We start from the raw sequence: 12,937 nt of genomic DNA, 5'->3' as shown, positions 1-12,937 counted from the left end.
TGTCGTCTGGGCCGGCAGCCTTGCGAGGGTTAATATGTTTAAATGTTTTACTCACTTTGGCTGCGGTGAAGGAGATCCCGCTGGTTTTTGTAGCGCGCCGTGTCAGTGGCACTGTATTGTGCTCAAAGCGAGCAAAGAAGTTGTTTAGTTTGTCTGGGAGCAAGACGTCGGTGTCTGCGACGGGGATGGTTTTCTTTTTGTAATCCATGATTGACTGTAGACCCTGCCAAATACGCCTCGTGTCTGAGCCGTTGAATTGCAACTGTACTTTGTCTCTATACTGACGCTTAACTTGTTTGATTGCCTTGCGGAAGGAAAAGCTACACAGTTTGTATTCGGTCATGTTTCCGGTCGCCTTGCCATGATTAAAAGCAGTGGTTTGCGCTTTCAGTTTTGTGCGAATGCTGCCATCAATCCACGGTTTCTGGTTGGGCTAGGTTTTAATAAAATCTTGGCTGATTTCTTTTGATTTTCCCATGATGTCAAGCAAAGAGGCACTGAGTTTGAAGGTAGGCCTTGAAATACATCCACAGGTACACCTCCAATTGACTTGTCAATTAGCCTATCAGAAGCTTATAAAGCCATGACATAATTTTCTGGAATTTTTCAAGCTGTTTAAAGGCATAGTCAACTTAGTGTATGTAAACTTCTGACCCACTGGAATTGTGATACAGTGAAATAATCTGTCTGTAAACAATTGTTGGAAAAATTACTTGTGTCATGCACACAGTAGATGTCCTAACCAACTTGCCAAAACTATAGTTTGTTAACAAGACATTTGTGGAGTGGTTGAAAAACGAGTTTTAATGACTCCAACCTAAGTGTATCTAAACTTCCAACTTCAACTGTACCACCCGTACCTTGGCACAACACAACTTATTTGCTCAAACGCATTAAGAAGGAAAATATTCCCACAAATTTAAATGCATTACAGGTGACTACCTCATGAAGCTGGTTGAGAGAATGCCAAGAGTGTGCAAAATTGTCATCAAGGCAAAGGGTGGCTATTTTGAAGAATCTCAAATATAAAATATATTTTGATTTGTTTAACACTTTTTTAGTTACTACATGATTCCATATGTGTTATTTCATAGTTTTGATGTCTTCACTATTATTCTGCAATGTAGAAAATAGTAAAAAATTAAGAAAAACCCTTGAATGAGTATGTGTGTCCAAACTTTTGACTGCTACTGAATATTCTATGGACAAGCCCCATCAAACTTAACACATTATTTTTATGTTTAGGAAATACCATCTGCTGTCAACTCAGGCAAACAATGTAAGTACAAAACATTTAACTTGAGGTCAATATGGGAGAGGGTTAGGGTTATTCTAAATGATTGTATTATAAACTAGGTGGTTTGAGCCCTGAATGCTGATTGATGAAAGCCGTTGTATATCAAACCATATACCACGGGTATGACAAACAATGAAAAATAATTATGTTGGTAACCAGTTTATAATAGCAATAAGGCACCTCAGAGGTTTGTTGGTATATGGCCAATATAATACGTCTAATGACCGTATCCAGGCACTCCGTGTTGTGTCATACATAAGAACAATCCTTAGCCGTGGTATAATGGCCATATACCACACCTCCTCGAGTCTTATTGCTTAATTAGAAATATGTGTTATTGCAAGAGAATGATGTGATCACCTTTTACAAAAAATGAACATGGGGACTCATGGGATATTATGGGAGTGGTTGCCTTACTGATATACCTGTTGGCTGGAATGTAAGGTCTGTCCACTTAGATTTTATATCAGTCAAAACAGATTGAGCCACGGGTTATTCAATAGATCTCATTCAACTTTGGAAAGTTGAAAATTGGAAATTATTTGGAAATGATTTCGTTATTGACAGATTTTTTTATTTTTTTAATTTTTAATTTATTTATTTCACCTTTATTTAACCAGGTAAGCAAGTTGAGAACAAGTTCTCATTTACAATTGCGAACTGGCCAAGATAAAGCAAAGCAGTTTGACACATACAACAACACAGAGTTACACATGGAGTAAAACAAACATACAGTCAATAATATGGTAGAAAAAATAAGTCTATATACAAAGTGAGCAAATGAGGTGAGATAAGGGAGGTAAAGGCAAAAAAAAGGCCATGGTGGCGAAGTAAATACAATATAGCAAGTAAAACACTGGAATAGTAGATTTGCAGTGGAAGAAAGTGCAAAGTAGAAATAGAAATAATGGGGTGCAAAGGAGCAAAATAAAATAAATAAATATATACAGTAGGGGAAGAGGTAGTTGTTTGGGCTAAATTAAAGATGGGCTATGTACAGGTGCAGTAATCTGTGAGCTGCTCTGACAGCTGGTGCTTAAAGCTAGTGAGGGAGATAAGTGTTTCCAGTTTTAGAGATTTTTGTAGTTCGTTCCAGTCATTGGCAGCAGAGAACTGTAAGGAGAGGTGGCCGAAGGAGGAATTGGCTTTGGGGGTGATCAGAGAGATATACCTGCTGAAGCGCGTGCTACAGGTGGGTGCTGCTATGGTGACCAGCGAGCTGAGATAAGGGGGAACCTTTGACCTTGATAATTTATTGTTAAAACGAGAGGCTGCCTGGATCTTTAATTTAAAGACCCTTGCTCCCTTCGTTCTCAACATAGACGTTGATCTGACTGTGTGATATTAGGTTGCTTCTTGTGTAAATATTTTCTGTCTGGATTTTAATGATTTGTATGTATCTTGTGATTATTGTGATTTTGCCATTGTAATTGTTTGTTAGATACATTTTAGACTACAAATGCTATGATCGTATGCTATCCATTTGTTTGTCTTTTTGTATGTTCTTTGTATGCCATTTTTTTTACATATTTGAGTTAACCAATGATATTAGGCCACATTTGGCCATGATTAAAAACACCTGTGTGTCTTCTGACACTATATAAATGACTCATCTCGCAGTGTTTGTGATGATACCCTGATGAAGACAGCTTAGCTGTCGAAACGTTGGTTATTAGGTTATTACATTTTTGCATCTGAGCTCTTAGAGTGTGCGGCTTTCCCTTATTTTCTAATAAGGGGGAACTTTACCTAGCAGGGTCTTGTAGATGACCTGGAGCCAGTGGGTTTGGCGACGAGTATGAAGCGAGGGCCAGCCAACGAGAGCATACAGGTCGCAGTGGTGGGTAGTATATGGGGCTTTGGTGACAAAACGGATGGCACTGTGATAGACTGCATCCAATTTATTGAGTAGGGTATTGGAGGCTATTTTGTAAATGACATCGCCGAAGTCGAGGATCGGTACGATGGTCAGTTTTAGAAGGGTATGTTTGGCAGCATGAGTGAAAGATGCTTTGTTGCGAAATAGGAAGCCAATTCTAGATTTAACTCTGGATTGGAGATGTTTGATGTGAGTCTGGAAGGAGAGTTTACAGTCTAACCAGACACCTAGGTATTTGTAGTTGTCCACATATTCTAAGTCAGAACCGTCCACAGTAGTGATGCTGGACGGGCGGGCAGGTGCAGGCAGCGATCGGTTGAAGAGCATGCATTTAGTTTTACTTGTATTTAAGAGCAGTTGGAGGCCACGGAAGGAGAGTTGTATGGCATTGAAGCTCGTCTGGAGGGTAGTTAACACAGTGTCCAACGAAGGGCCAGAAGTATACAGAATGGGGTCGTCTGTGTAGAGGTGGATCAGAGACTCACCAGCAGCAAAAGCGACATCATTGATGTATACAGAGAAAAGAGTCGCCCCAAGAATTGAACCCTGTGGCACCCCAATAGAGACTGCCAAGAGGCCCGGACAACAGGCCCTCCGATTTGACACACTGAACTCTATCAGAGAAGTAGTTGGTGAACCAGGCGAGGCAATCATTTGAGAAACCAAGGCTATTGAGTCTGCCGATCAGGATGTGGTGATTGACAGAGTCAAAAGCCTTGGCCAGGTCAATGAATACGGCTGCACAGTATTGTTTCTTATCGATGGCAGTTAAGATATTGTTTAGGACCTTGAGCGTGGCTGAGGTGCACCCATGACCAGCTCTGAAACCAGATTGCACAGCGGAGAAGGTGCGGTGGGATTCGAAATGGTTGGTAATCTGTTTGTTGACTTAGCTTTCGAAGACTTTAGAAAGGCAGGGTAGGATAGATATAGGTCTGTAGCAGTTTGGGTCAACAGTGTCCCCCCCCTTTGAAGAGGGGGATGACCGCAGCTGCTTTTCCAATCTTTGTGAATCTCGGACGATACGAAAGAGAGGTTGAACAGGCTAGTAATAGGGGTTGCAACAATTTGGGGCAGATCATTTTAGAAAGAATGGGTCCAGATTGTCTATCCCGGCTGATTTGTAGGGGTCCAGATTTTGCAGCTCTTTCAGAACATCAGCTGACTGGATTTGGGAGAAGGAGAAATGGGGAAGGCTTGGGCGAGTTGCTGTGGGGGGTAGAGTGCTGTTGACCGGGGTAGGGATAGCCAGGTGGAAAGCATGGCCAGCCGTAGAGAAATGCTTATTGAAATTCTCAATTATAGTGGATTTATCGGTGGTGACAGAATTTCCTATCCTCAGTGCAGTGGGCAGCTGGGAGGAGGTGCTCTTATTCTCCAAGGAAATTTACAGTGTCCCAGAACTTTTGAGTTTTTTTGCAGGAAGTAAATTTCTGCTTTAAAAAGCTAGCCTTGCCTTTTCTAACTGCCTGTGTATATTGGTTTCTAACTTCCCTGAAAAGTTGCATATCAAGGGGGCTGTTCAATGCTAATGCAGAACGCCACAGGATGTTTTTGTGTTGGTTAAGGGCACTCAGGTCTGGAGAGAACCAAGGGCTATATCTGTTCCTGGTTCTAAATTTCTTGAAAGGGGCATGCTTATTTATTAAGATGGTGAGGAAGGCATTTAAAAAAAAACAGGCATCGTCTACTGAAGGGATGAGGTCAATATCCTTCCAGGATACCCGGGCCAGGTTGATTAGAAAGGCCTGCTCGCTGAAGTGTTTCAGGGAGCGTTTGACAGTGATGAGTGGAGGTCGTTTGACCACTGACCCATTACGGATACAAGCAATGAGGCAGTGATCGCTGAGATCTTGGTTGAAAACAGCAGAGGTGTATTTAGAGGGCCAGTTGGTTATGATGATATCTATGAGGGTGCCCGTGTTTACGGCTTTAGGGTGGTACCTGGTAGGTTCATTGATAATTTCTGTGAGATTGAGGGCATCAAGCTTAGATTGTAGGATGGCTGGGGTGTTAAGCATGTCCCAGTTTAGGTCACCTAGCAGCACGAGCTCTGAAGATAGATGGGGGGCAATCAGTTCACATATGGTGTCCAGAGCACAGCTGGGGGCAGAGGGTGGTCTATAGCAGGCGGCAACGGTGAGAGACTTGTTTTTAGAAGGTGGATTTTTAAAAGTAGAAGTTCAAATTGTTTGGGTACAGACCTGGATACTAGGACAGAACTCTGCAGGCTATCTCTGCAGTAGATTGCAACACCGCCCCCTTTGGCCGTTCTATCTTGTCTGAAAATGTAGTTAGGGATGGAGATTTCAGAGTTTTTGGTGTTCTTCCTAAGCCAGGATTCAGACAGAGCTAGGACATCAGACACGGCTAGGACAGCCAGTTGGATAACTCCCTCGGGCAGATAACGTCGGTAGTCCAGTCATGAAGGCCCGATGGGGCTCCGCATCGGCAGTAAAACGGGTCCGGATAGGTGATTGTAGCCCAGGAGTGGCTGATGGAACTCTTTAGCTGGCTAGCTCCGGAATAATTGATGATAGCTCCGGGACCAACGTTAGCCAATAGTCACTCGGATAGCAGCTAGATAGCTGCAAGATCCAGGTGTAAATGTCCAGAGCTTGCGGTAGAAATCCGGGAATATGGAGAGAAAATAGGTCCGGTATGCTCTGGTCTGAGTCGCATTGTACAAAACTGGCGACAGCTTTTCGAGCTAAGGGATAGCTGATGACCGCCAACCGTGGTTAGCTGAATTCTAACGTTAGCTAGTGAACTGGCTTACTTCTGGCTAGCTTCTGTTGTGGATATCAGATTTGAGGTAAATAATACTTTTTAAAAAAAATTGCTGAGGCAGGTTGCAGGAGAGTGTTTTGAAGTTGAGTTTTTAGAAAAAAAATATATAAAAAGATATGCGAAGAAAATATGTAAATATATATGGACAAGACGAGTACAAAGGACGTCTGACTGCTATGGCAGCAATACATTTTTTAGGGGGGGTTATGACAAGTATGCTAATGTTAGAGTCCCCTCTGACTCATCTCCCATTTCAGTCATGATTTTAATGGACCAGACATCTAGAACCTGTTTTAAGCCAACATTCCACTCCATCTGCTCTGTGTCATTGCCAAACAATGAAACAACTTTTTTGGCATGGCAAGGAGGGGAATGTTAGCACGTACAGACTGGATTTGTTGTTGCTGGTGATGTCTGGTGAGGACCTGCCTTACAACAGGCCTACAAGCCCTCAGTCCAGCCTCTCTCAGCCTATTGCGGACAGTCTGATCACTGTTGGAGGGATTGTGTGTTCCTGGTGTAACACGGCAGTTGTTGTTGCCATCCGGTACCTGTCCCGCAGGTGTGATGTTCGGATTTACCGATCCTGTCCAGGTGTTGTTACACATGGTCTGCCACTGCGAGGACGATCAGCTGTCCGCCCTGTCTCCCTGTAGCGCTGTCTTAGGCGTCTCACAGTATGGACATTGCAATTTATTGCCCTGGCCACATCTGCAGTCCTCATGCCTTCTTGCAGAATGCCTAAGGCACGTTCACGCAGATGAGCAGGGACCCTGGGCATCTTTCTGTTGGGGTGTTTCAGAGTCAGTAGAAATGCCTCTTTAGTGTCCTAAGTTTTCATAACTGTGACCTTAATTGCCTACCATCTGTAAGCTGATAGTGTCTTAACGACTGTTCCACAGGTGCATGTTCATGAATTGTTTATGGTTCATTGAACAAGCATGGGAAACAGTGTTTAAACCCTTTACAATGAAGATCATTGAAGTTATTTGGATATTTACGAATTATCTTTGAAACACAAGGTCCTGAAAAAGAGACGTTTCTTTTTTTGCTGAGTTAATATATTGTGGTAAACTGTGGGGTGTTGGGTTGAGCGTGCAGAGATTGACACAGAGACAGGGAGGCTTTAGTCCGCAAAGACAGAAAATAAATATAACAAAGAAAATCACTTAGGTTTCGCTCGGTCCTTCTTCTCTACTTTTGCTTGGTGTCGGTCTCTCCCCCTTCTCTCCCGCGGTGTGCCACCGTGCTCCATTTATTTGGCCTCCACTGCTGGTTGGCACTTTCCTCTAATTACCTCCACTTAGAGCTGTCCGTGTTGGGGTGCCCAGCTCCCGTATTCCCAGCAGAGGGAGCCAACGTTGCCTCACGCACCTCCCCTCTATTACCATCCCCCGGGGTAGACCTCCTGGAATACCACCCCCCCCTCCTTAGCTCTGACTGGGAGGAAGGCATGCTCAGGGCTAGGTTGGCATCCCTCCTGGATAGGGCGTCCGCATTGCCGTGCTGGACCCCCGACCTGTGGATGACAGAGAAATGGAATCGCTGTAAGGACAGGAACCAGCGGGTGACACGGTCATTTGTGTCCTTACCTCTTGCCATCCACACAAGAGGGGCATGGTCAGTGATTAGGGTGAACTTCCTCCCGAGGAGGTAATACTTGAAGGTGTCCAGTGCCCACTTCACGGCGAGGCACTCCTTCTCAACAATAGAGTATTTCTTCTTCCTCGGGAGGAGCTTCCTGCTGACATACATGATGGGGTGCTCCTCACCTTCCTGCTCCTGGGACAAAACGGCCTCTACCCCTGTGTCAGACGCGTCTGTCTGGACCAGGAGGTTTTTTGAGAAGTCTGGTGTGACGAGTACCGGGTGCGAACATAGCGCATCCTTCAGGGCCTGGAACGTCGCCTCTGTGTCCTCCATCCATCGCACCGTCTGGGGTAGTTGTGCCTTTGTTAAGTCTGTGAGGGGAGCAGCTATTGCAGCAAAGTTAGGTGCAAATCTACTGTAGTACCCTTTCCCCTCCCGATCTGATATCCCAGGTACTCCACCTCGGCATAGCCCAGCTTGCACTTGTGGGGGTTCGCGGTCAGGCCTGCATCCCTTAGCGCATCAACCATGACCTGTAACTTACAAAGATGTGACTCCCAACTGTCACTGTGCACAATGACGTCATCCAGATAAGCAGCTGCGTTCTCACTGTGCGGCCGCAGGACGCGGTCCATGAGTCGCTGAACGGTCGCTGGTGCCCCGTGGAGCCTAAAAGGCAGATCCCGGTAGTGGTATAGCACGCCCGGGGTGGAGAAGGCAGTCTTCTCCCAGGAGGCCGATGCCAGTGGCACCTGCCAGTACCTCTTCGTCAGGTCCAAGGTGCTGACGTACCTCGCCATCCCCAGGCGGTCGATCAGTTCGTCCACCCGGGGCATGGGGTAGACATCAAACTTACTGACCTCATTCAGGCCCCAGAAGTCATTACAGAAGCGGATGGTTCCGTCCGGTTTCGAAACCAGCACTATGGGGCTAGTCCACTAACTGTGTGACTCCTCCAGTACCCACATTTCTAGCATTGTCGTCACTTCCCGCTGGACCACTACCCTCCAGGCTTCTGGTATCCTGTATGGCTGTTTATGGACTTTTTCTCCCGGACGGGTGTGGATCTGATGTTCCACAAGATCCGTGCGCCCCGGCACCTCGGAGAACATGGCCGTATTCCGCTGGACCAACTCTCTGAGCTCTTGTTGTTGGGTCGGGCTGAAATCTTCCCCCATTGCAACTTCGACCGAGGGCAGGCCCTGCTGTGGCCGGGTCCACGTTACGCACAGCGCCTCGCGTGCGTGCCATTTCTTCAGTAAGTTCACATGGTAAAGCTGGAGGGGTTTTCTCCGCCCCGGTTGGCGGACCTTATAGTTGACGTCGTCTACCCGCTCAACGATGTCGTAGGGCCCATGCCATGAAGCCAGGAATTTACTTTCCGTTGTAGGGATCAGCACCAAGACCAAGGTGGGGCAGCTGCTGGTCCCAGTTCCTCCCGTCTCTCTCGATGACCTTCTTCAGCATCTGTTTTAGGGTCTTATTGAAGCTTTCCACCAGCCCGTCCGTTTGTGGATTGTACACACTGGTCCTCACCTGTTTGATATGTAACAGATTGCAGACATCTTTCATCACACGAGACATGAACGCGGTGCCCTGGTCTGTCAGGATTTTCAGATGAATACCCACCCGGCTAAATAAATGGAAGAGCTCCCGTGCGATACCTTTGGCTGCTGTCGTGTGTAGAGGGATTGCCTCAGGATACCGTGTGGCATAATCCACGATTACTAGGATGTATTGGTGTCCCCTCGCGGTCTTCACCAACTGACCCACCAGATCCATTGCCACCCGCTCGAATGGCACTCCTATAATGGTCAAGGGAACCAAAGGGTTTCAATAATGCACCCTCGGAGCTGTGATCTGGCACTCCGGGCAACTACGGCAGTAGTGCTCCACGGCACGCTTGACTCCGTGCCAGTGGAACCGGTTCCCGATCCGCTCCCTGGTTTTCTCCATTCCCAGGTGTGCCCCAAGCATGTGGGTGTGGGCAAGCTGCAACACAGTCCTAACATACTGGCTGGGTATAAGTAACAAGTCTTTTGTCTCCCCATTATGCTTTACTACCTGATACAATAACTTAGGCTTGATTGCGAGGTGGGGGTAGCACCAATCACTATATATTATATATACATACAGTTGAAGTCGGAAGTTTACACACACTTAGGATGGAGTCATTCAAACTCGTTTTTCAACCACTCCACAAATGTCTTGTTAACAAACTATAGTTTTGGCAAGTTGGTTAGGACATCTACTGTGTGCATGACAAAAGTACTTTTTCTAGCAATTGTTTACAGACAGATTATTTCACTTATAATTCACTGTATAACAATTCCAGTGGGTCAGAAGTTTACATACAGTAAGTTGACTGTGCGTTTTAAACAGCTTGGAAAATTCCAGAAAATGATGTCATGGCTTTAGAAGCTTCTGATAGGCTAACTGACATCATTTGAGTCAATTGGAGGTGTACCTGTGGATGTATGTCAAGGCCTACCTTCAAACTCAGTGCCTCTTTGCTTGACATCATGGGAAAATCAAAAGATATCAGCCAAGACCTCAGAAAACAAATTGTAGACCTCCACAAGTCTGGTTCATCCTTGGGTAGTAATTTCCAAATGCCTGAAGGTACCATGTTCATCTGTACAAACAATAGTACGCAAGTATAAACGCCATGGGACCGTCATACCGCTCAGGAAGGAGACACGTTCTGTCCTAGAGATGAACGTACTCTGGTGTGAAAAGTGCAAATCAATCCCAGAACAACAGCAAAGGACCGTGTGAAGATGCTGGAGGAAACAGGTACAAAAGTATCTATATCCACAGTAAAACGAGTCCTATATCGACATAAAGGCCGCTCCACAATGAAGAAGCCACTGCTCCAAACCGCCATAAAAAAGCCAGACTGCGGTTTGCAACTGCACATGGGGACAAATATCGTACTTTTTGGAGAAATGTCCTCTGGTCTGATGAAACAAAAGTAGAACTGTTTGGCCATAATGACCATCGCTATGTTTGGAGGAAAAAGGGGGATGCTTGCAAGCCGAAGAACACCATCCCAACCGTGAAACACAGGGGTGGCAGCATTATGTTGTGGGGCTGCTTTGCTGCAGGAGGGACTGGTGCACTTCACAAAATAGATGGCATCATGAGGTAGGAAAATGATGTGGGTATATTGAAGCAACATCTCAAGACATGAGTCAGGAAGTTAAAAGCTGGGTCGCAAATGGGTCTTCCAAATGGACAACGACCCCAAGCATACTACTAAAGTTATGGCAAAATGGCTTAAGGACAACAAAGTCAAGGTATTGGAGTGGCCATCACAAAGCCCTGAACTCAATCCTATAGAAAATGTGTGGGCAGAACTGAAAAAGCGTGTTTGAGCAAGGAGGCCTACAAACCTATCTCCGTTACACCAGCTCTGTCAGGATGAATGGGTCAAAATAAAACTTATTGTGGGAAGCTTGTGGAAGGCTACCTGACACGTTTGACCCAAGTGAAACATTTAAAGGCAATGCAACCAAATACTAATTGAGTGTATGTGAACTTCTGACCCACTGGGAATGTGATGAAAGAAATAAAAGCTTAAATAAATCATTCTCTCCACTCTTATTCTGGCATTTCACATTCTTAAAATAAAGTGGTGATCCTAACTGAACTAAGACAGGGAATTTTTACTAGGATTAAATGTCAGGAATTGTGAAAAACTGTGTTTAAATGTATTTGGCTAAGGTGTATGTAAACTTCCGATTTCAACTGTACATAAATACAAACAGTACCAGTCAAAGGTTTGGACACACCTACTTATTCAGGGGTTTATTCTTTATTTTGACTATTTTATACGTTATAGAATAATAGTGAAGACATCAAAACTATGAAATATGGAATCATGATCCTTCAAAATAACCACCCTTTGCCTTGATGACATCTTTGCACACTCTTGGCACTCTCAACCAGCTTCAGCTGGAATGCTTTTCCAACAGTCTTGAATGAGTACCCACATATGCTGAGAAATTGTTGGCTGCTTTTCGATCACTCTGTGGTCCAACTCATCAAAAACCATCTCAATTGAGTTGAGGTAGGGTGATTGTGGAGGCCAGGTCTTCCGATGCAGCACTCCATCACTCTCCTTCTTGGTCAAAGAGCCCTTACACAGCCTGTGTTGCGTCATTGTCCTGTTGAAGAACAAATGACAGTCCCACTAAGCGCAGACCAGATGCGATGCCGTATCGCTGCAGAATGCTGCGGTAGCCATGCTGGTTAAGAGTGCCTTGAATTCTATATAAATCACTGACAGTGTCACCAGCAAAACACCCCCATACCATCACACCACCTCCTCTATACTTCACGTTGGGAACCACACTTGCGGAGATCATCTGTTCACCTACTCTGCGTCTCACAAAGATACCGCTGTTGCAACCAAATCTCAAATTTCGACTCATTTCCACCGGCCTAGTGTTTCGTGTTTCTTGGCCAAAGCAAGCCTCTTCTTTATTATTGGTGTCCTTTAGTAGCGGTTTCTTGGCAACAATTTGACAATGAAGGCCTGGTTCACGCAGTCTCCTCTGAACAGTTGATGTTGAGAAGTGTCTGTTACTAGAACTCTGTGAAGCATTTATTTGGGCTGAAATCTGAGGTGCAGTTAAACTTATACTTGAACTTATACTCTGCAGCTGAGATAACTCTGGGTCTTTCTTTCTTGTGGCTGTCCTCATGAGAGCCAGTTTCATCATAGTGCTTGATTTTTTTTTTGCGACTGCAATTGAGAACTTTCAAAGTTCTTGAAATGTTCAGAATTGACTGACCTTCATGTCTTAATGTAATGATGGACTGTCATTTCTCTTTGCTTTTTTGAGCTGTTCTTGCCATAATATGGACTTGGTCTTTTACCAAATAGGGCTATCTTCTGTATACCACCCCTACCTTGTCACAACACAACTGATTGGCTCAAACACATTAAGAAGGAAAGAAATTCCACAAATTATCTATAAACAAGGCACACCTGTTAATTGAAATGCATTCCAGGTGACTACCTCATGAAGCTGGTTGAGAGAATACCAAGAGTGTGCAAAGCTGTCATCAAGGCAAAGGGTGGCTATTTGAAGAATCTCAAATCTAAAATATATTTTGATTTGTTTAACACTTTTTTGGTTACTACATGATTCCATATGTTATTTCATAGTTTTGATGCATTCACTATTATTCTACAATGTAGAAAATAGTAAAAATAAAGAAAAACCCTTGAATGAGTAGATGTTCTAAAACTTTTGACCGGTAATATATTGGTTGTTGTCTTAGCTAGTTGCTGTGGCCAACCCGGATGCTATGTTTTTTTTTTGGAAAAGATACTAATGCGTTAACTTGAAATTAAAGTTATCTTGAATTTA

General features: G+C 44.6%; 1 protein-coding gene across 2 annotated transcripts in view; it reads left to right on the top strand.

The window, feature by feature from the left end:
• LOC106606554 (protein mono-ADP-ribosyltransferase PARP14) overlaps positions 1-12,937 on the top strand; it is a 33,330-nt gene that overhangs the window by 6,415 nt on the left and 13,978 nt on the right. For both annotated transcript variants that reach the window (XM_045719886.2, XM_045719885.2), the window contains exon 3: positions 1,246-1,279. In XM_045719886.2, coding sequence (XP_045575842.2) covers positions 1,246-1,279 — 34 coding nt within the window. The remainder of the gene's footprint in view (positions 1-1,245; positions 1,280-12,937) is intronic.

Source organism: Salmo salar, chromosome 06 (genome assembly GCF_965601325.2).
Source record: "Salmo salar chromosome 06, fSalSal1, whole genome shotgun sequence".
Lineage (NCBI taxonomy): Eukaryota > Metazoa > Chordata > Actinopteri > Salmoniformes > Salmonidae > Salmo > Salmo salar.
Note: the sequence above shows the minus strand (reverse complement) of the source record. Positions and strands in the feature narration are given on the sequence as shown.